The 22,918-nt window shown below is 43.1% G+C and overlaps 1 protein-coding gene across 8 annotated transcripts in view; it reads left to right on the top strand.

Moving 5' to 3' along the window:
- The window catches only part of FNDC3A (fibronectin type III domain containing 3A), a 220,193-nt gene that overhangs the window by 81,994 nt on the left and 115,281 nt on the right, over window positions 1-22,918 (top strand). For 6 of the 8 annotated variants that reach the window (XM_075591927.1, XM_075591924.1, XM_075591926.1 and 3 more), the window contains one exon: window positions 9,149-9,224. The exons of 1 other annotated variant lie outside the window; for it this stretch is intronic. In XM_075591927.1, the coding sequence (XP_075448042.1) occupies window positions 9,149-9,224 (76 nt within the window). Of the gene's footprint in view, window positions 1-9,148; window positions 9,225-22,918 lie in introns of those variants that run through there. One more of the 8 variants, XM_075591932.1, reaches the window with a different exon arrangement.

Here is a 22,918-nt window from a genome sequence, read left to right on the forward strand (position 1 = left end):
ACAAATCTCTCAATATTACCATATAATAACTTTTTATATCCAGTAAATGCACATTGCAGTCTGTAGAATTCTTCCAGCTATTGATCTCATTGCCATAGAGCTTGCAATCGAATTGTCGGTGCATGACATACTGTACAGGGTGATGGGCTGATATGCCAAGGTCAGGAGCTTACATTGGGATTCCCCTATTTCTAAATCTGTGAACCGTAAAACACTCCCATTTTCCAAATGTTTCTGTAAAAAGCATATTAGGGGGAAAGTAAAACCGGTTGCACAAAAAAAGCAACAGCTGTGGTTGATTGGCCATAAGATTCCAAATAAGGCATTTATCAATCTGCCAGATTTCATGCTTCAAGTAGTAGAAAGATGTATTGTTGTGTAGTTCAGAAAATCAACGTTTCCTGTGTGAGCCTAAATCGTAGATTGCTACTGCGTGCACATAAGCCTTGAGCTGGTTTTGAGCTCGGACACTTAATAATGAGGAACCATTACTATAAAGTATTTCTTCACCAATGTCTTTGCGGTCTGATACATAAACGTACAAAAATAAATGTTCGTTCCTTTGTATTTCTACATAATCACAGCCATTCTAGAGGGGGCGGTATTTCACCCATGCTATGTTTTTTTGTTTGTATTTTTTAATGAAATCCTCAATTCCAATTTGCTCTGTGATTCCTGGATTTGCAGGTTCCCGCTGAGTATAATGCATTGTTTTGTGAAAACATAAGTAATCTCTTGTTGTAAAGAGGGGGGTGGGGGGGGGGGGGCGGCGTCAAGGAAATTGTGCCGTGATTCTCGTTTCAAGAGCGATGGAAAGATTGGAATATGCATGATCCGAGCCAGTCTGATTCATGCTCATGTATATTGATGCAGTGATCACTTGTGACAGAATGCAGCTAATACGTTATTTGGCGAACAGGATATTAAGTGGCATAGATTCCCCAATTCCATTCGGTTCTGTAGGGGAATGTAATAAATACATATATACATACATGCATACACATTTTAAGTTATGGTGGGTGAAAAAGGTGACAAAAAACCTCCACCGTATAGCATATAGCAAATAAAGAATATCATTTGTGAGCACATTCACATGTCTTGGGCCTCGGGCACGGTCAGCGCGTAACTGAGGCACGTTTGTACTTACCTGTGAGCCCCTACAGCCCCTCCGCACGCCAGCAGGAACCCTGGCCGAGGCCTTAGGCTGCGGCCAGGCTCTGACACTCATGCGCGGTGACGTCACGCTCCCTGCTCGGCCGGGAGATTTGTGGCCGGCTAAGGGGGCGCGGCCATGACGACACGGAACTTGGCGAACCACTCACGTGACGTGTTTGCGGACGACAAATTCAAATTTGCTTGCTCTGCAAGCAGCTAAGCGCCGAGTAGGCGCTTGCTAAAGCTGGCCACACACATTGCCTCAATGTGTTTTATAGTGACCAGTGTGAGTGCACCCGCCCGCAGAGCACCACCCTGCCGAGGCCTTAGACAGGTCTGCAACCCTGCCTTTCACAATTATCCCCCAGCATACAGTGCTTCCAAACAGACAGCTGTTTCAACCTTTATGGGTCTCATCAGTGTGAGGTTGGTTGTACTGGCTTTGCAATTTAAGGCTGGGTAGGTTTACCATACACATTTTAAGTAATGGTGAGTGAAAAAGGCGACAATCCCTTGCTGCAGTGGAAGCACTGTATGTTTGGTGATGATGGTGAAAAGCAGGGTTGCAGACCTGTCTAAGACATGTGAATGTGCTCACAAAATGTGTATGGTAAACCTACCCAGCCTTAAATTGCAAAGCCAGTACAACCAACCTCACACTGATGAGACCCATAAAGGTTGAAACAGCTGTCAGTGAGTGGTTTGACTGGCTTTGCATCTTATCCCATGCTGTGCTTAAAAGCTGTGTGAACAGCAGAGCATTTGCTTACAAGGGTTCCATGTAAAATGGATTTCAGGCAAAAGGCGATACATTGTGGGCTCATTTGCATGTCATTTCCCAGAATCCCCTGCAGTGGAAGCACTGTATGCTAGGTGATAATGGGGAAAGGCAGGGTTTTGGCTATATATAGATACATTTATATATATATTTATACATAAGATTCTAGGTTACGGTGGTTGCCCTATGTTTCAATCAATTTCTTTTTTTCATCTGGAGAGTGCTGCGGACCCTTTCTTTGAGATCTATCTATCTGTCATATATATATATATTAGTATATCTATATATATATCTATATATATATATACATACATACATACCGATATATACATACCGATATATATGTCCAAATATGAGCTAAGGAGAATGGCAGGTTTAATAGATGAATTGTATTCTTAACGCTTTTTTTTTTTTTTAATATTTCCATGGTAAACAAAAGCTTTAGGAAAGCTTTTACAGTCTCATGTCTTTTGGTGATCAGGTTGTTTGTCATAACACCATGTTATGATGAACACTGGTATGTTTGAATCCAGTGTGACATGTCAATCATATTCACTTTTCACACAATACAAATAAAATGGATACTTTAAATAATATCCTACATATTTTTATTTTTTTTTAATCCATTTTGTACTATGAGAAAATGAGAAAATACTTGTAGTATTTAAAAAAAAAAATAAAAAAATTTAAAGACATTTTTAATGTATTATAATTTAACTAGCATTTTTTGTGCCGATAGCAACCATTTACCAAGTCACACCCCCTTCCTCTTCTGAAACAGGCTCTGGCACATCCCTTTGTGAGCCCTGCCCTTTCTAGCAGTGCACCAATTATATCTAGTGACTGCCTGGTCACATGATCTTCCCCACAGAACTTTGCATCTTGGGTCCTCTTCTGCTGCACTGACAGCAATTTAGTGAACTCCTGAGCCGAATCTTCGCTGATCGATCACAGGAGAACGGATCGATCAGCAGTTTAGCGTGTCAGTGTGTGTATTGTATTGATACACATATTGAACGGAAAAAAATCTTTTTTTTAAACGGCAGCTTAAATTGCTGCTTTAAGGGTGGTTAAATGCTTTCTAAGGAGACTCCATTACACCGATTTACACATTTAAATTTTACTTGCTATATTGGACTTCCTTTTTTTAAAGAAGCTTTTGCTCCAAAACAATTTTTTTGTAAGTGAAATGCTTGAAAGCAAGATAATCTTACATAGAACCTCTGCTATTTATTTTGTGTTTGCCTTTTTTCCCTACAGAAATCATACGATCAATGTAATCACTAGGTATGAAAACGTGCTAGCCAGTTATAACATTAATCCGGCTCTTGGCCTGTTCCTGCCTCTCATATGACCACTCTTCCCAGTTTGTTTCTTTCTTGTCTCCTATTAACTCCACCTCCTGTTCCGGTTTCAATTCCCTCTGCTATATTTTGAAAGCTGCATCCCTTGGTGGTTACACATTTCCCTTCTCATCATGTATTTTGAAATGCTCGTAAAATGCAGTGTGCTTTCCTTCATTAATTCTGCTTCAACTAACTTAGGCTGCATCCATGGTACCTCAGACCGCGCTGACGCGTCCGCACGCTGAGTGAACAGACTGCCTTAAGGCAGTGGTCGCGTACATGCGGTGTGCGGGCGGAGCCAGGAGGGGCGCGTGATGCGCGAGAAATCAGTTGAAACTGATTACTCGCACGACAGGTCGGTCACGTGTACCAGCTCCATGACGTCACTGGGAACGCCCCCCACGGCCCGAGTTCTATGGCCAAGGAATGCACCCGCTTTCCCTCAGCGCGTCTCCGAACGGGCTGTGGCACTATGTCCGCAGCCTTACTCTGGATGGTATGTTCAGCAGTGTGTGATTTTGCTTTTGATATTTAGGTCCCCCAGCCTACATTTGCAAAGTTATTACACATACTATAATTTTTCTTTAACAACTTCTAAGTTAGAAAAGGTGTTTCTTTGGTGAGATGCTTTATCTAGATTGCAACTCCAATAAATATCGCCTAGTGAAATTTCATGGCAGAAGCCCCCCAAACTCGGATGTACATTTTTACATTTCCGTACCTAGTCTGTTTGGCACCTCGGAGCAGAACAGATGGTTACTTAAAACTGGGGAACACTCTGGTTCAGACAAAGGGCTGAATGAAGGCAATACAGAGAGTATTACAGGCACACGTCTCATCAGTGGAAGATAAGGTGGTGCTCACGGAGGTGGTGAAAATCCTGTTGTACCCCAACAGATCACAAAGAAGGAAGTAGTTATCCAGGCACACGGACTTAATCAACAAGTGATTTATTCAGCAAATCAGATGTTTTGCTGAATAAATCACGTGTTGATTAAGTCTGTTAAAATGATCATTAAACACTGCACTACCAGCGAGTCGTCATATTATGCTGACTAAGCGTTTTCCATCACGTATTGGCTGCTGTAGAGAGACAATGCTCACTCTGCACAAAAACTCCCAGTGTGTATTTTTTGAACGTGGATCCGCTGTAATAAGGAACCTGTTCCATGGGACCTTTACTTAGGTTCAGGGACTTCTGCTTTCACCCTTCTTTTGGCCCTGCGTTTTTATAAATTGTCATACCTGTTAAATGTGTCTTCTCTCGTGCGCAGATATAGTTATATGTAGTTATGGGTAGACATTGTTTAAAACTCTTGACTTTAAGGCATAAAAACGGGCGACTCAAAAGTTCATCAGTCTGACATTTGGCAGCTTTGGTGACATCTTTGTGAAAATGCTGGTCAGTAATTTTGAAATTGAAATTTGAGTAGAAAGGTGAAAAGCTTTCTTTCCACAACTACCTGCAGGAAAGGAATGGCTGAGTACAGTCTCGCCAAACTTCAGAGCTGTGGAATATCTTTAATTTATTGCTTTTGTGCATGTGGCATAGGATTTTTTCTGCCTTTGCATGAAAACCTATATTTCTGAAGATAACTAAAACAAACAAAAAGCGCCATATTCAAAATCTGTGTTTAAATTATTGCTTTTTTTTTTTGGGGGATCTTTTCTTATAATTTGGTCAAAGCTGTATTACAATGACAAGATCAACCTTAATTGCTCTGTCATAGGGTTTTAATCGTAAAATAACATATTGATTAAGATATTGTGTGATGTGTATATACACACACGATCAACTGAGATTATTAACCATTAAATGTCGCTCACTTAATGGCAGGCAACAGTAAGTCTTCAGGATGAAATTCTTATCCTATTTTCATGTTAAAAAATGTTCTCTTGATGGGAATTTGCCTTCGTTCCCTGATGTAGTTTTGCTGATTTTGACCATTTCTGCTTTTGTTGTTGTTTTTTCTATTTACATGTCTTTGTCATTTATGTGCAGTGTCTCTGAGGGATGTATAGTCAGTATGCGAAGTCTTGTGAACAGTTCTACTGATCCCATCCAAAACTCTGCTCTCTGGTGCACTGGTATTAAAACACATATCTTATCACTAGTACTTACATAGGATGAGGTTGAAGAAGACATACGTCCATCAAGTTCAACCTGTGCTAAATTTAGACGACTGATACTTTTATCCTATATTTGTACTTGCAGTATATTGATCCAGAGGAAGGCAAACAAAAAACCCCAGTGTCCTATCATCCAATGATATCTCATAACGTGAAAAATAAATTCCTTCCATTATTGGCAATCATATTACTTCATGGATCAACATCCTTCCCATGTTTACTTATGTGGTATATCCCTGTATACCTTTCCTTTCTAAGAAGATGTCTAATAGTTGTTATTTACAATATAATATTCAATGGACTTCATGGCCGTAGATTTTCAAAAGGTAAATAATCTATTTCTGGATTTCAGAACATGGTTTGAGGGATGACCGATAAATGTATAATTGAGCACTAAAAGTAAGATATCCCTTTCCAAACCTACTGGTTGGATGTGGGTCATTGTAACCTTCCATTTAAAGCAGCAAAAAGTGAACAATCCAATGGTTTTTTTTTTTTTAAACTCCTATTGACTTTTTTAATGTCCTGTTCTTCCTTTGGCTGCTTAGCAACCATTTAGAATATCATATACACTTCCTCTTTTGAAACTGACTCTGACACATATCTTTTTGTGCTCTGCACTTTGGCAACAAAGTATCACAAAGAGATCTGTTGCTGGCATTTATTACTCTGAAAGCTGTAACAATAATGTGTTAGACACAGTGAAAGGGTAAAATACATTCCCATCAAGAGCAAATGATATTTAAGTCGAACAGTGCAGATTGCTGCTCTCAGGAGAAACACATTACCGTATTTCCTCGATTGTAAGACGCAGTTTTTTTCCCTTTTTCACGTGGCTGAAATAGGACTGCGTCTTACAATCGATGTACTGGGGGCGCTGCTGTAGATGCCTGCCGGGTTTTCTGTGTACAGCAAAAATGTCTGCGACCACGGCTCCCCTCCTCCCCCTCGTGCAGAGAGATATGCTGCAGATGCCGGCGGGTCTTAGCATAACAGCATAGTTGCGATCACAGCCCCCCTCCCCTCTGTGCAGAGAGATCATGGCCGCCCCGCCTCCATGAGGTGCAGAGAGTTCAGTGGAGATCCCACGGACAGGGGTATGTCTTCACAGCAGCCCCCTCCCCCTGTCAAATCTTTGTGAGCTGCACGTGCAGAAGGAGATGTGTGTGTGTCTGTCTGTCTGTCTGTCTCTGTGTGTCTGCCTGTCTCTGTGTGTGTGTCTCTGTCTCTGTGTGTCCTTCCATTCAATCCCCTTCCCTCCTATCTCTCCCCCCCCCTTCCCTCCTATCTCTCCCCCCCTTCCCTCCTATCTCTCCCCCCCTTCCCTCCTATCTCTCTCCCCCCCTTCCCTCCTATCCCTCTCCCCCCTTCGCTCCTATCCCTCTCCCCCCCCTTCCCTCCTATCCCTCTCCCCCCCTTCCCTCCTATCCCTCTCCCCCCTTCCCTCCTATCCCTCTCCCCCTTCCCTCCTATCCCTCTCCCCCCTTCCCTCATATCCCTCTCCCCCCTTCCCTCCTATCTCTCTCCCCCCTTCCCTCCTATCTCTCTCCCCCCTTCCCTCCTATCCCTCTCCCCCTTCCCTCCTATCCCTCTCCCCCCCTTCCCTCCTATTCCTCTCCCCCCTTCCCTCCTATTCCTCTCCCCCCTTCCCTCCTATCCTTCTCCCCCCCTTCCCTCCTATCCCTCTCCCCCTTCCCTCCTATCCCTCTCCCTCCTATCCCTCTCCCCCCCTTCCCTCCTATCCCTCCCCCCCTTCCCTCCTATCCCTCTCCCCCCTTCCCTCCTATCCCCCCCTTTCCCTCCTATCCCTCCTATCCCCCCCTTTCCCTCCTATCCCCCCCTTTCCCTCCTATCCCTCTCCCCCCCTTCCCTCCTATCCCTCTCCCCCCCCATTCCTTCCTATCCCCCCTTCCCTCCTATCCCTCTCATTTTCTCCTTTTCTCTATTCTTTATTCTCTCTCTCTCTCTCTCTCTCTCTCTCTCTCTCTCTCTCTCTCTCTCTCTCAAAAAAAAAAAAAAAATTCTGCACATTTAATATAATGTTTTTTTCCCCCCAATTTTTTTAATTAAATCAATGGTGCGTCTTACAATTGATGGCGTCTTTAGAATCAAGGAAATAGGGTTGTTAAAGAAAAAGTTAAAACCGTGTGGGTGAAGTGAGGTGCTAGAATCTGAGCTGCTAGAAAAGTTTATTAGAGCTTATGTATACCCATCCACATAGTCACATTTTAATTAGGAGGCACTTTAACAGTACTTACTGTGCTTGCCTCACAGCTGTTTACCAATTCGTTTTCTCACGGTAAAGGCCTTTTTGTAATCCCCTTATCCTCATGCTATTCAAAATTCATTGCAAGTCACAAACATGGCTTCTAATTAACATTCATCAAGCTCTATTCTTATTTAACTTATTTCCATAAAAACCAGCAAGTTCACTTGAAGTGGTTTAATGCTGGGAGTTCAAATATCCAGTCATGTTATTCTAAATGCAGTAAATATGAGTGGTCTAGTTATCTGTGATATTATAAAGATGTTGCCTATTATAAATAGCACGCATATGTTAATTGATGTCTTTTTTTTGTTTTGTTTTTTACTCCCATGTGAGGTACAGATTTTTTACGTTTTCTACCATAGCAGGTCCTAACACCCCACTTTCCAAGTTGGCAGGTCGGTTTCATTTTGCCAGGTTACGACAGATCCAATGTGATCATTCTTCCTGTAATTACTCGGGTAAATAAGAATTTTAACCCAGGTGAGTGGTAGGACCTGCTTCGGTCATGCCTTGAAAGTGGCAGCAGGCTTAAAATGGTTTGTCCAAAGGGTTAAACTAAATGACCCTTTTTACAAGAGATATATAGGTATTGCAGTGTGTATTTTTGTCACAATGGAAGTAGCTTTGGGCATTTTTGTTTTTTGTTGTATACATTTAGCCACGCCCGCTAGCACTCCTTTTGACACTTATATGCATTTATATATTATGTGGCAATGGTTGGGGTTTCTCAGAGCTTGTTGGGAATCTGTGTATTTATAATGTAGCTAAGACTTTTGTGCCTGAATTTAAAAAAATAATGTTCATTTTATATTTTGAAAAAAAGTCAGCACTTGTAAATGTGATATTACATAATGCACTTTGTGTATGTGTATGGAAATAAATTGGAGAGATGGGAGTACTTGCTGAGGGGAAGAGAAGGCTTAAAAGCTGAGCTATTGGGTGAGAAAGGTGTATCCTAAGCACACAAGAAAGGTCTAATATTGGCACTAATGGGACAAGTGTTCTGTGAGTAGAATGAGTAGCAGAGCGTCCTAGATCCTTTCTCCAAACTGGCACAGGAACCTGTGGTACAGTTGCTCCTAATTGGATTGAAAACCCATTTCTATAAAATGTTAATATAGAAATTCTGCAGTGTGTAAAACTGCTGCAGAGATGCACAGTAACATTGCCTGTTTGCAGATTTTATGCTTTTTGGCTGTAGAACAGTGGCATATTTTGAAATTACTTTCAATAATCACTCCTATATTTGGTGGCGGTTCAAACATTCAAGATGATAGAAAATCCATTTTTAATAGATGTGTATCCCTACTGTTTTGCAAGTGGCACATGGATTATTGCGTTAATTGATATTTCATTGTTTCCTCAAACTACAGCTCTTCTTTCAAAAGAAAGTATGCCTTTTTTTTGTATTAACTTGGAACTAGTTTGTGTCAAATTCAATATATAAAATGGTATTGCATTTCTTTTTAGGTTATTCTGGTGCAAGTCAACCCAGGGGAAGCATTTACAATAAGAAGAGAAGATGGCCAGTTTCAGTGCATTACAGGTAAGCTGTTTTCTTTATTAGATCTGTACAGTAAGGATGTTTCCATTCAATAAGTATATTATAGTTACATAGTAGATGAGGTTGAAAAAAGACGTACGTCCATCAAGTTCAACCTACGCTAAATTTAGACACTTTATCCTATATCTATACTTATTGATCCAGAGGAAAGCAAACACAAAACCCCAGTGTCATATCATCCAATGATATCTCATAAGGGGAAAAATAAATTCCTTCCTGACTCCAAGAATTGTCAATCGGATTAACAATAACATAACAATTAACATAAATTAACGATATGTTAAGTGTGCTTTTAGAGCCTGTGACATCACACCAATTCTGTGGCTTGGAGGTAGAGAATTGGTAATAGCATATGAAAGGTCCTGGGTTCGGTTCCTGTATGATATGGTGTAGGGAATTAGGAATATTATAAAATAAATAAAATAATTGATAAATTATATGAGGTTATTAGGAATAGGGCTGGAATACTAATTGAGGTTATTAGGAATATTATTAAATAAATAATAATTTATAAATTATAATTTAAAATAAAAATAAAACAATAATTTATAAATTATTTTATTTTAATTACAATGTATACTTTATAAATAATTATTTTATAATATTCCTAATTCCCTATACCATATCATACAAGAATAGAACCCAGGACGTTTCATATACCATTACCAATTTTCTACCTCCAAGCTACAGAATTGGTTTTATTATATCGCTATATTGATGTATGTATGTCTTTATTTATATGCGCCATTAATGTACATAGCGCTTCACAGCAGTAATATACGTGACAATCATATAAATAACACATAAAGGGGAGAAGTGCTTCAGACATAAAAATACCATTTAGTTAAAGGAGTCCCTGCTCCGAAGATCTTACAATCTAATTTGTTGGTAGGAAGAATGTACAGAGAAGGTAGGAGGGCTTTCTGGTAAGTGCATCTGCAAGGGGCCAAGTTTTATGTACAGTATGAAGTGTTAATTATCAGCCATCGAGCTACTCATATGCTTCCTTAAGCAGGTGTGTTTTGAGGTGGGTCATAAATGTGGATAGAGAGGGTGCTAGTCGGGTATTGAGGGGAAGGGCATTCCAGAGGTGTGGGGCAGTCCGTGAGAAGGGTTTAAGGCGGGAGAAGACTTTAGATACAAAAGGGGTAGTGAAGACATCCTTGAACAGAACGCAAGAGTCGGGATGGTGTATAGCGAGAAATTAGGGCTGAGATGTAAGGAAGGGCAGAAGAGTGTAAAGCTTTAAAAGTGAGGAGGAGATTTGAGTGTGTGATACGTGATTTGATAGGAAGCCAGGAGAGAGATTTCAGCACGGGAGAAGCTGAGACAGATTTCGGAAATACTAGAGTGATTCTGGCAACAGCATTAGGATAGATTGTAGGGGAGCCAGGTGAGAGGCAGGAAGGGCGGACAGCAGGTTACAGTAATCGAGACAGGAGAGAATGAGGGCCTGAGTCAGAGTTTTAGCAGTCGAGCATCAGAGGAAAGGGCGTTTCTTTGTAGTTTTGCGGAGGAAAAAGCGTCAGGTTTTAGAAACGTTTTGAATGTGAGAGAGGACTCGAGTGTGACCCCTAGGCAGCGTGCTTGGGCTACTGGGTGAATGATAGTACTTCCAACAGAATTGCGGAAGGAGGTTGTAGGGCCAGGTTTGGGAGGAAATAAATAGGAGGAGCTCTGTTTTTGCCATGATAAGTTTTAAGTCGGAGGAGGGCCGTCCAGGATGATATCGCAGAGAGACATTCAGAAACTTTGGTCTGTACAGCAGGTCTAAGGTTAGGGATAGAAAAGTAAATTTGTGTGTCATCAGCATAGAGGTGATATTTAAACCCAAGAGATGTGATTAGGTCACCTATAGAGAGTGTGTACAGAGAAAAGAGAAGGGGTCCCAGGACAGAGCCCTGGTGTACCCCCACAGAGAGATCGATAGAGGAGGTGGTGTTGGCAAAAGAGACACTGAAAGTACGATGGGAAAGGTAAGAGGAGATCCAGGATAGAGCTTTGTTACGAATGCCAAGAGTATGGAGAATATGAAGGACAAGCGGGTGGTCCAGAGTATCAAATGCTTCAGAGAGGTCACGTAATAGGAGCAGAGTGTAATGACCTCCGTCATTGGCAGCACGGAGGCCATTTAGTTATTTTAGTGAGGGCTGTTTCAGTGGAGTGAGCAGTGCGGAAGCCAGATTGTAGAGGGTGTAGGAGATAATAGGTGTTGAGAAAATGGAGCAAGCAAGAGAATACAAGACGTTCAAGGAGTTTAGAGGCAAAACGCAGGAGGGAGAGCGGTCGATAGTTGGAAAGACAGGTAGGGTCAAGCTTGCTCTTTTTGAGTAATGGTATAACTGTTGCATGTTTGAAGGAAGAGGGAAAGGTACCAGAGTAGAGAGAGGAGTTAAAAATTTGTGTGAGCATAGTGATTATAGTAGGAGTAAGAGGTTTTAGGAGATGGGAGGGAATCGGGTCAAGAGGGCAGGTGGTAGAGGGAGAAGAGGAGGAGATCAGCAACAACACATCCTCTGTGACAGCGGATAAAGAGTGATAAAGGAATGCAGGAGGAGAGTTAGGAAGAGGTGTTGGATGGGAGGAAGATACAGAGGGGGATGTCCTGCGTATGTATTCCACCTTTCCTTTGAAATATTCAGCAAAGTCCTGAGGTGAGATGGAGGAAGCAGAACAGGCAGCAGAGGGTGGTCTGAGTAGGGAGTCAGACAGTGAGGAGTCGGTGTGGGTTAGACTTGTGTGTGGTGATTAGTAAAGAAAAGTAGGTTTGTTTGGCTTGAGAGAGGGCAGAGTTGAAACAGGATAGGATAAATTTGTAGTGAAGGAAGTCTGCGAGGGTGTGAGATTTCCTCCAGAGGTGTTAAGAGGAACGAGTGCAGGAACGCAGCATGCGCGTGTGGAATGTAGCCAGTGTCTGGGGTTCAAATGGCGAGAATGGCAGAGAGAAAGCAGCGCATGTAGATCAAGAGAGGAGGATAGGGCAGAGTTGTAGTTCCTGATTTATTGATTCAATAACAGCTCCATTATCAAATCTTAGTAATCATCCCTTAGTTGGAGCATATTGAATCTGGTTCTAATTCATTTTGCCTCTAATGTATGATTGCCACAGGTTTACTTGTTTATTTTAATAAGTACATGAGCAGTAGCGAAGGACTGGGGCATATATACCCCTTGGTATGATTCTTTAGCTCAGTGCTATATCCTGGAGAAGCGAGCTGTTTGAATGCTTTGCTTCTATGTGTGACTGAGACAGTTTGTCGGTTGAAATAAAGAGTGCAGAGGAAGATTAGGCCGGGCATTGGTTGCGGGAAATATCGAGGACGAAAAGGGAAGCGGACATACCAGGCCAAGAATGGCTTTGTGAGTGTTTTTTTTTCCCCTCCATTTTTATAATGTCATACAATTGTGACTCTGCATCATTGGTATCTCGTGTGCTGACTGTTCAAGATATTGCTGAGTTGGACCACCTACAAGAACTGTACTTGTTCTCCAAGAACTGTAATGGACTTTTATGGACTTCATTCCCCAATGCAGATCACCACCTTTTTTTGTTTTTGACTTTTATTTTTTAGTATCTTATTTACCATATCATCTTTGTGTTTTAATATCATGTATAGGATCATTATAGGCTAAATTCCTTCTAGTCATTGTGCTTTTTGACTTCGAAGGGGGTCTTTTTGTCTAGGAACCAGATGTTTTGAGCCTATTTCCTATTTCTACCGGAACACCCCCCCTAATGCGTTAAATGTTGGCTCCTAAGTATTATATATATTTTATTTCACACCATAAAGATATAGCTATCGGGCGGTAAATAGTGGGTGCCTAAAAATTCCCTACTGCTGCTTGAGTTGCAGTGCTGATTAACCTGTCAGGCACTGGCGCGATGAGCAATAACACAACCGATCCTGCATTAAGCTGGTAGTAGATCAATCTGGCACGATGCTGAAAAGTCCACAAGTGAGGTGCAGGGGAGCCCTCTGACTATGCCTGCTCCTAGTGTGTCTGTGTGTCGGTGTGTCTGTTACAGATAGTGAGTATCTGAAACACACACACACACACCCACACACCCACACACACCCACACCCTCCTACAGGGCCAATTTCCTACTCCTAAAATTTGGTCTGGCTCCTAAGTTTCCCCCCCCCTTTCTACTGATTTTATGTAAATGTGTTGTTTGTATACTCTGTATTATAATACAATGCAGTGTGTTTATTTGCAATGGTTTGGAGCGAGTTGTTATCCTCCTGGTACATTAAATATGCCCAGTAGTTTTAAACAGCACTCAACACCTTGGGTAGCAAAAAATGTTTCACATTTAGTGCCGTGAATCTTTTTATAGCCTCTCCTGCGTTGCAGTCAGTACGCAGGAAATGGATCAAGGCTGATATTTATTTGTGTTCATGGGCTGTCAGAGAAATGTGAAATATTTCCTCCTTTCTTGTGTTTTGTTACTGAAATAGAAATATCAACTCTATTACAGTGAGTCGGGGGGACAGGGAATCTATCAATGGGTGCTATTTTTGTAGCTGAATAATCCATTCATGAAAATCGGTGTGCTGCAGAATTCATGAATGAAGATGACTCATCCAGGGCACAGTCCCAAGTGGCTGCTCAGGGCCATTAAATGTTGCTTGACATCAGAAGGAAAGCCATGTTCTAAAAGGTTTGGCTGGGAGGAAATTGCCACATGCCTAGAGAAATGGAAAAATACAGTATTCAAATGAGGATGAGTCACACGTAATTTAAGCCCAAAAGAAAATGAATACAATATTTTGTGACAACGAGCCTTCAAATGTTGGACATTTTTAACTATTCTTAAAAATAAAAACGTTTGACCTGCTAATTTGAAAAATGGTTTTATTATTTTAACTTTAAAGGGTTTTAATTTTTCTTGCTCCAGTTTGATTTCTGAACTTGGTCTTTTGCCTTTTGTTAGGTTTTCTTCTGTCACTTAGTTATGATGTAGTTAGGATATTACTACACTCTACTATCCGAGGGCTATATTGTTGTGAATGATTGTATTATCTGATTTTGACATTTCAGTAGAGTAGCGTAGTTGAGTGTTGGAATACTCCTTTTTTCTTTTTCGCTTTTGACATCCCTTTTCCTTCTTGATGATGTAATGTAAAAGTCCAGCCATTTTAGGAAAGTGAATATTAAGCCAAAGCAGAAGACAGACATTTAAAATGTTATTGCAAAGAATTCAGCAAATTGCAGCATTCTTAGAAACAAACATTCAGTTTATGTAACCTGTTAACAACCATATAAAAAAAAAACATATTTGGAAAGAGAATTAAATGTACATGTGTGTAGCCCCCTTTCCCCCGTGTCTTGGGAAACTACCTGGGGTGCGTTACCCGAGTGGCTCACATTGGGCCTGATCCTCCGCTGCAGGGAGCCTGGGTTGGTCGTGGTCTATCTGACAGCTCCTTCACCTAGGAGGGATCCAAGCGCAGTTGGATAACCCCTTCCCAGGACCACACAGTAAAGAATAAATATACACACGGTAATATAACAACTTATCTTTACTGGCAACATATATATATAACTCTACAGTACTGTACCCCCAACACAATAACACCACCCTGGTGAGACCCCCAACGTACTGAGGTGCCCACCCGGTGTCCACAGTCAAACCCACCCAAAGTGTGTGTAGTAGCGCTACCCCCAGTGTGTGTATGGCCGTTGGTGCACTTAGCTGGTGATACCTTCCTGGGCACTCCAGTACCCGGGTACCGCTGATCAACACAAAGGATCCGTCTGATACCCGACGTGTGTGAAGGCGTCCGCCTCTGCGTGGGTTGAACTCCCGCTGGAGTGTCTCACCATAAAGAGTCTCTTAGTAGATGGTGGTCTGGTCCTAGACCACAGGCCGGAAGTCACCGGCTTTCTCTAACAAAGCTGTTTCCCTGAGAGGTTTGGAGCAGCAGGAACAGCGTGACCCAGGAAGAAACGGGAGGTCCCTGATCAGCGCGGTCTCAACCTTTCTTGTAATGTTAAAACAAACCTTGTATTGCTGTGTTACGGGCCTCTGCAGAGATCCACTCGTTGTTGTTATCTTATGCTGCTGCCCTTCAGAAATATCTGCTTGCATTAGGCGTTTTCTGGGATAATAAAGAATATCTTCCCATTTTCTCATAGAAAGTAAGGATTTGTATAGGTTCTTGATGAAATGCTTGTTAGTGGGTTTTTTTACAAGTAAAAAACAAAGATTGCTTTATATTTGCAGTAGTGCTCGGATGTCCTATGGTTTTAAAAAATCCGTTGGGGGCGATTTACAATTACTTCTCTCCAACCGTGGCCAAAATATGACATTATAAGCATTTGACGTCACTAAACACAGCATAGCCGAGCACCTGGGGTTGTGTCCTTTTCCTGGGCAGATGCTCCAGGCACATCTTTGTGCGCACAGATTGGTTTCCTAAGCATTTTTTCCCCATTGGAAAAACGCAGTTAACATTGGTTGAGCTATAGTACAGTACCACTCTGGCCAAAACATGGTATAAGATAAGTCTGTATGGAGGATTCAATTTAAATACCTTCCAGTTTAGGGCATTGACAAAGTGAAAAAACATCTAAACTAGTGTATATTTTTCCATTAAGTTGGCGTGGTTATAATTCCAGTAACGGTTGTGTGGGAGGTTTGTAAATACCACATTTTAAAGTTAATGTAAAATCAGCAGAACATAACAAACTGATCATTTTTGCATCTCGTCAGTACTAGACAGCAGGGCCGACACCCCCCCCCACCCCCATGTTGGCGGTCTTGCCTGCACCCCCATTTCACTCCTCGTAAGCCCCTTCTTCTCGTGTATTTCTCTCCTCCTGTCTCACGCTTACCCCCTCTCTTCCTCACTCACTCTCTCCCCCCTCACCCCCACTCCCTCTCTTAAACCCCCTTTCTCCTTACTCCCCCCTCTATCAATTACCCCCCTCACTTAATCCCACTTCCTGAATCTCCCCTCCTCACTCATTCCCTGCCACCACCCCACAAAATACATCCCCCCCACCCCCCAAATACATACAGAGCACACTTACCTTCTGGATGGTTTTAGGCCTCTGGTGCCCTCGCTCTACCCCTGCTGCTGCGGACCTCCTGTCGGGGTTCCACCTCTCCCACACTGTTCGGGCCTCTCTCCTTTACAGTCCCTTGCTGGGCCTCTCTCTCATGCTGGTGCGCGCACCGACATCAGAGAGAGGCCCGCAGCTGGTATCTTCTTTACTCTGCTGCAGGGCCCCCCAGCTCTCCCCAGCTGCAGGCCGCCCTCGCTGTCCCGCACCGAGGCTCTCTCATACCGGTGCGTACCGAAAGCTGGGCCAAGCTTCCGGCGAGCACCGACGTCAGAGAGGCCCTGTGAGCTCACCGGGGTCAGAGAGGCAGGAAAAGCTGGGGAGAACCAGCGGCAACGACCTCTGACCGGGCCCAACTTCCAGCGCCAGCCATGCCTCCCGCAGCCACCCGGGCCCGGGACACTTGTCCCGGCTCAATCCCCCTGTCTGCAGCCCTGCTTGTCAGTACTAGTCCAATAATATCTCCCCTATCTTTTGTAGCAGTATTTTCTTAATCTGTTTAATAGTTTTTCACACGTTACGGTTACATTAACTATATCTGACCGAGACACAACATTTTGTAAAGAATGTAACAATCTGTTTATATTTTAATAAATATAAATCTGCCCAAAGCAAATGTTTTGCTTTTTGTTTCTTTGAAACATAATCACAAACGTCTTTTCTTGGGCACCTCTGAATGTTTGTCCGTGTTTTCTCTCCCCCTGTCCCCCCACCCTGTCCTGTAGCAGAGAGCCAGTAAAGGTGAGGGAGACTTTGCCTGTGCAAATCCCTGTTTAACACCACATCGCACAAGTAGGAGAGGAGATCAACCCTCTCCCAAATTGTAGCTGAACTGAATGTTTTTTTTTTAAACATTTGGTTGTCAGATTTTGATAACAAATTAATTGAATTATCCTTAACTCTCTCACTGCCATGGTACCCTTTGGTAATAGGAGGGACTGCCCATTTAAAGAGGCAATCCAAGATGATTTTTTTTCCCCCTTCATTTTTATTCTCAAATGCATTATTACAACAGGAGCTCTCCGGTGCTGAACCCTATTAATTTCAGCTTCGGGGACCCCCGCGTCCAGAGATACTTGCCTCCGTAGTGGGTGCTGGTAGCCACTTCAGGTTTCGCGTTATGGCCTCTTTTCAAAGCTGCCAGGGGGGGGGGGGGGGTCTGCAAGCCAATAGGAAGCCGTGATGTCATGTGACCGGGGGATTTAAACTGCACAGATATGCCGGCACCCCCTTCACAGATAAGTATCTTGGGAAGCAGGGGGTCCCCGAGCTGAAATGAATGGGGTTCAGCTTGTGAGATCCCCTGCTTCAAACCTGTATTAAAAATGAGAGAAAAAATCGTAAAGGTTCCTTCACAACACAGTGTGCTGTTTTTATGTTGTTGGTTTCTGTTTTCACCGCTAGTAGTTTCCCCTGCTCGTTGGGAACAAAAACTGTGTATTATTTCAAAAGAATGTGCCCTAACCCCAACTGCTTAGCTGTTAGTTGGTGACAATAGTAGACCTCAAAAAACCTTATCTTAAATGATTAAGATCAGACCCCTTCATGTCTGCATGATGAACAGCTCTGTGCTGCGGAGAAAGGGAGAATAAACAGCAGGAGTTGCCATCTGAACATTATACTTCATACGTTGGGCCCTTTTAAATATAAGAGAGCAATAAAATCAAACCCCTTGACTGCAGTCTCAAGTAACATACTGACCCAAGAATCACACTATGGTGCTAGATAACGTAACCAGTATGTTAGGGGGCGCAGGGATCTCTTTAGCAGCATCTCCCAAACTATTAGAATGTTACAAAGGGTTGCTTTCCTTTGAAACGTAAAGATTACGTCAGCCTTTAGGGTTCCCTCTGAAAGCCCAGAATTCCCTGCTGTCTGTCGGTTTATTATTTAACTCTATGGCCTCGGGCATGAGGCGTTTAACTCTATGACCCGTGCTGAGGCGTGCTACTGCTCAGCACTGAGCCCCTGCAGCCGCAATGAGAGCGGCTTTAGCGGGGGCTCACGCACGCTTGTGGAAGCGTGTGTCTCACGAAGTTTTCAAATTTGGCTGTTCGCCCAATGAGGGCGAACCAGCTCCGTAACGTCACTGGCCCGCCCCCAGACCCGCCCCCCGACACGCCCACGGACGGCGCGCTGTGTAACGCCAGGGAAAGCACCGCTTTCCCTGAGCCTCAGCGCGCCTCCGCACTGTTTTGGGCACTATGTCCCAGGCCTATGGCAGGAACTATGAATTGTGGCACTAACATTGGGGATGGTTTCTTAAATCCTGGGTAGTTGAGTTATCTTCAACTAGACTTTGATTGGGGATGGGGTGTCCACTCTCTCAATTTTGGGTGGGGTTTACCCCTGTAACATGCCACAATTTTGGGGTGTTAAGGTATTTTACACCATAGACATCATTATTTATATATATATATATATATATATATATATATATATATATATATATATATATATATATACACAATAACACACAGAGAAACCTGCAACAGACCTATATAAATAAACTGTGCTAAAACCAGCTCAATGAGGTGTAAATAATGACACCACTGACGGTGCTGGGGATGGGAATAATATGAAAACCAACACAGAAAAAAAGAATCCCCTAATAGCACTCTAGCATACAAAAAGTAACAAAATGTATTAATCACAAATAGACATACATGAGTTAAAAAAGGAAGCAGTGGTGTCCTGCCTGCTGTGAGATGCAACTAAAGCCCCTTAAAGACAATAATAACAAGCTGAAATAGGCTTTTACTAAATTTGAATTAGTCTAAAAGCAGAGCATATTACTGAATGAATATTGAATATAATAATGAATATTATATGAGGAAGGTCACATGTAGCTGACCGAAACGTCGGATGTAGTGCCTTGGTTTTTGTTACCTCAATATATTGTAATTTCAATTTGGCTGTGTGCTGTCTCTTCTTTCCGGATGAAGATCTGGTAATATCTGCTGTGTCAATATCGCATATGGGATAAGCATCATTGTTTCATTGTTTACAGAGTGCCTGCTGCCTTGTTTCATATATATATATATACTAGCTGATATACCCGGCGTTGCCCGGGCGTGGAAGGGCAGGGGGCATGGAGTGGAAGGGCGGGGGGGGGGGCAAAGGGCAGGGAGGGGGGGGGCAAAGGGCAGGGAGGGGGGGCAAAGGGCAGGGAGGGGCGGGGCAAAGGGGAGGGGGGGCAAAGGGGAGGGGGGGCAAAGGGGAGGGGGGGCAAAGGGCAGGGGGGGGCAAAGGACAGGGAGGGGGACGACAAAGGGCAGGGGGAGGGAGGGCAGGGGGGCAAAGGGCAGAGGGGGGGCAGGGAGGGTAGGGGGGGGCAAAGGGCCGGGTGAGTCTTGGACGCGTTAAATAACCCATTCCCCTGCGTTTACTCACCTTGCACACGGTCGCGCTCCTCTTCCTACGGGTACCGGCCGCCGTCCTCCTCCACCTCGGGCTCCTCAGCGGAGAGGCTGAGACGCTCCGGTGAGGAGGTGCTGTGCCTTTCGCGGGGAGAGGCGGAGACAGCCGGAGGAGCGCCCTGTGTGAGGGGAGAGACGCACAGTGCGTGCTCTGTGTGGGTGGGGGGGGTGAGCGAGAGCGCCGGGTGAGGGAGTAGCCTATGTGTGGTGATCCCCCGCTGTGTCCCGGGCGCTCGCTCCGCTCCCCCGCTGACTGTAGCGGCGCCGGGGAGGGGGGGGGGGGTGAATGCGCGGGAAACAGGGAGACACGGAGTGGAGGAGGTGTGCGCGGGTCACGATGACTTGGATTTCAGGCTGATGTTCGGGGAGGAGGAGGCGGAGCCTCCGGGACCGGCGGGTAAGAGACCGGGAGATGTGCTGCTAACACTGTGAGACCCACCCCCCCCGGGTTATACATGCTGCTAATGTATGTACAAGAGCAAAACAAAGCTGTATGGTGCTCTAACATAGACCTGACCAATATAGGTTGTAACAATATAATGAAAAAAATCAATCCATTCCCAGAGATATCCCACACTATATTGGACCATCTATAATCTGAAACATCACATCCATTTGATCAATATACCAGAAGAGTAACACCTTTGTATTGATGAATACTCACACTTGCTTGTGTCTGGTCTGTAACATTGAAAGGGATTCCTGTGGTGTTAACTGGAGTAATTCACTCACTTTTTGCAGATTGGTCTTCAGTGGGTTCTTCATAGGTGTGTGCTGCCGGTTCTCCAGAGTAGTAGACAGGTTCAGCAGGGAGAGATGGAGCACTACCGGAAAAAATTGCTGGAGAGTGTGTTCCCAATAAAAATAAGGTTTATTGGATCAGAGCATGACAATAAGGATGAGCCCCAGGGCCCCCACCAACGCGTTTCGAGCTTCCGCTCTTTCTCAAGGTGATAACACTCTGATCAAATCTCTTACCTTATAAAGGTTCATTTTCCCGCCTTTCCTCACCCCTAACCCGTCGCTTGGCTGCGTCACGAGCAGCGCGCCATGTGTATAGGGCGCGCCACGAGTGCCGCCCGTCGCGCAGGGTAGAGCGGTGACGTCAGCGCGTCTATGAACATCAACAACAACTTTATTATTATTTCAAACGAACATTGAAAAAAACTTTAAACTAACTTTATTAACACTTAAGCAATGAGTAGTGCACACGATCTTCATTACAAATGAAGTATATATTGGAACAATGTTAAAAACAAAGATAATCAATGTATTTAAAAAAATATTTAAAAGAAAAGACAATCATGGATGTTAAGGTTTAGAATATATATATATGACTCTGTAAACGGACCCAGAAGATATAAATTAGAACATGCAGCCATTTGTGTGTATGGTTATGTAAATATATAGAAATTCACTAATTGAGCCTTATCTGTGAATTTATCCATCCAACATTTCACAGCATCCCTGTTCAGTCTAAGTACGGGAACAGAGTCATATAATCAGATGTTTATGATCCATATTCTTGTAGAATCATTGGAAGTGTGGACCGAAAATTTATTTTAGCATATAGTAGTCCATATTTTTTGATCACTATTTTTTAAAACATTTTTTTACATCTAAACTTATTGTAAATGTTATACCCAAGTTAGTGACAAAAGTTAGTATAATTAGTTATACAAGTTACATACTTCAAACACATATTATCAATTGCACGACATAAGATTGTTGTCATAACACTATTGTATTTGATTTTTTAATTGATTTCATTTTATTTTAGAAATGGATTGAGATCCCATTCTGAATTTAGACCAAAAGGGATTCTTGTATTGAGGGTAAAAATCCAGAAGAGTTCCCTTTTATCAAGTATGTCCAACCTGTTTCCCCCTCTGTAGGGTTTTTTAATATGTTCAATGCCTCTATATTTTAATTTTCTAATGTCTCCTTGTTTGCAATTAGTGAAATGTAGGGATACTGGATGTGTGAGATCCCCTACCTTAATTAATCTAATGTGCTCCCTCATTCTCACTTTTAAAGCTCGTGTGGTGCGTCCCACATATTGTTTGCCACATCCACAGTCCAATACATAGACTATGAATGTGGCATTACAATTAATGAAGGATTTGATGGGATATGATTGTCCTGTATTAAAGGACACAAAATTAGAGGACGGCATCATATAAGCACAAGAAATACAATTGAGGCATTTGAAACAACCCTAATGTATGTAACACCCCCCCCCCCCCTACCGTGTGTGTGTGTGTGTTGTGTGTCCTTTGGCCCGTCACTCCGCCTCAGGCCAATGAGAGGTGTGCGGGGGCGGGCGGGCCAAGGGTCCAATGAGATTTCCCCTAGGGACAGAGGCCATGCAGACATCCAGACAGGCATACAGTGCTTTCACAAATATAGTATAAGATATATTAGGGTCCATGGAATAGTCCTACCCTGCAATGTTTTACAACCTTGGAGATGGGTGAATAGCATTGAAAAAAGAGCCTAGTTAATCCTGGTTTTACCAAATTCTTTGCAAGAAAATGCCAGAATTTAGTTATTCTAAAAGTCAAGTTATTCCTTTTAAGACCAAATGTGCTGTGTTCACTCAGATTGTATCTTCAAATATACAGAGCATGCTGCAGAATGACCCAAAAAAGGAACATTGCCCAATATGTCTGGTCTCTCACTAAACCATGCATCTTCTATAGGTGTCTACGCATACTTTAATGGAGCATATACTGTACGCATGTGAAGATTGCTTCCCAACTGGCTTGTCTTATCCTCTTTATATTGGACTCTGTTTAATTCACTCTGATGCAGCTTGGTGATTCCCCCAAGTTTCTCGTCGATTGGTGCCCTTTTAAAATGTCATCCACAGTCTATGTAGATTCGAGTTGTTGGCGTCTCCAGCTGGGGTCTGACACTGTATCTTCTCGCAGCCATGATGTAGAAAGTTAGTCTTCCCTGGTGATGTCACTGGTCCGCCTCTTCCTCCGTCTACGTGATGCTGCGTAAGTTAGCTCCAACCAACATGGTTTGTGACCTCTCCATGTCCCTTCCTTAGGGGTCCTTACATTTTATGCTGAATTCAAGAAAGCATATTTTTATTTTTCTCGGATGTATCGCTGTTCCCAGTGAAGGTGATACGGTCTACTTAGTTATTCTGCTGAAGCAGTACTTTGCAAATAATAT

The sequence above is a fragment of the Ascaphus truei genome, chromosome 3 (assembly GCF_040206685.1).
Source record: "Ascaphus truei isolate aAscTru1 chromosome 3, aAscTru1.hap1, whole genome shotgun sequence".
In the NCBI taxonomy this organism is placed as follows: Eukaryota; Metazoa; Chordata; class Amphibia; order Anura; family Ascaphidae; genus Ascaphus; species Ascaphus truei.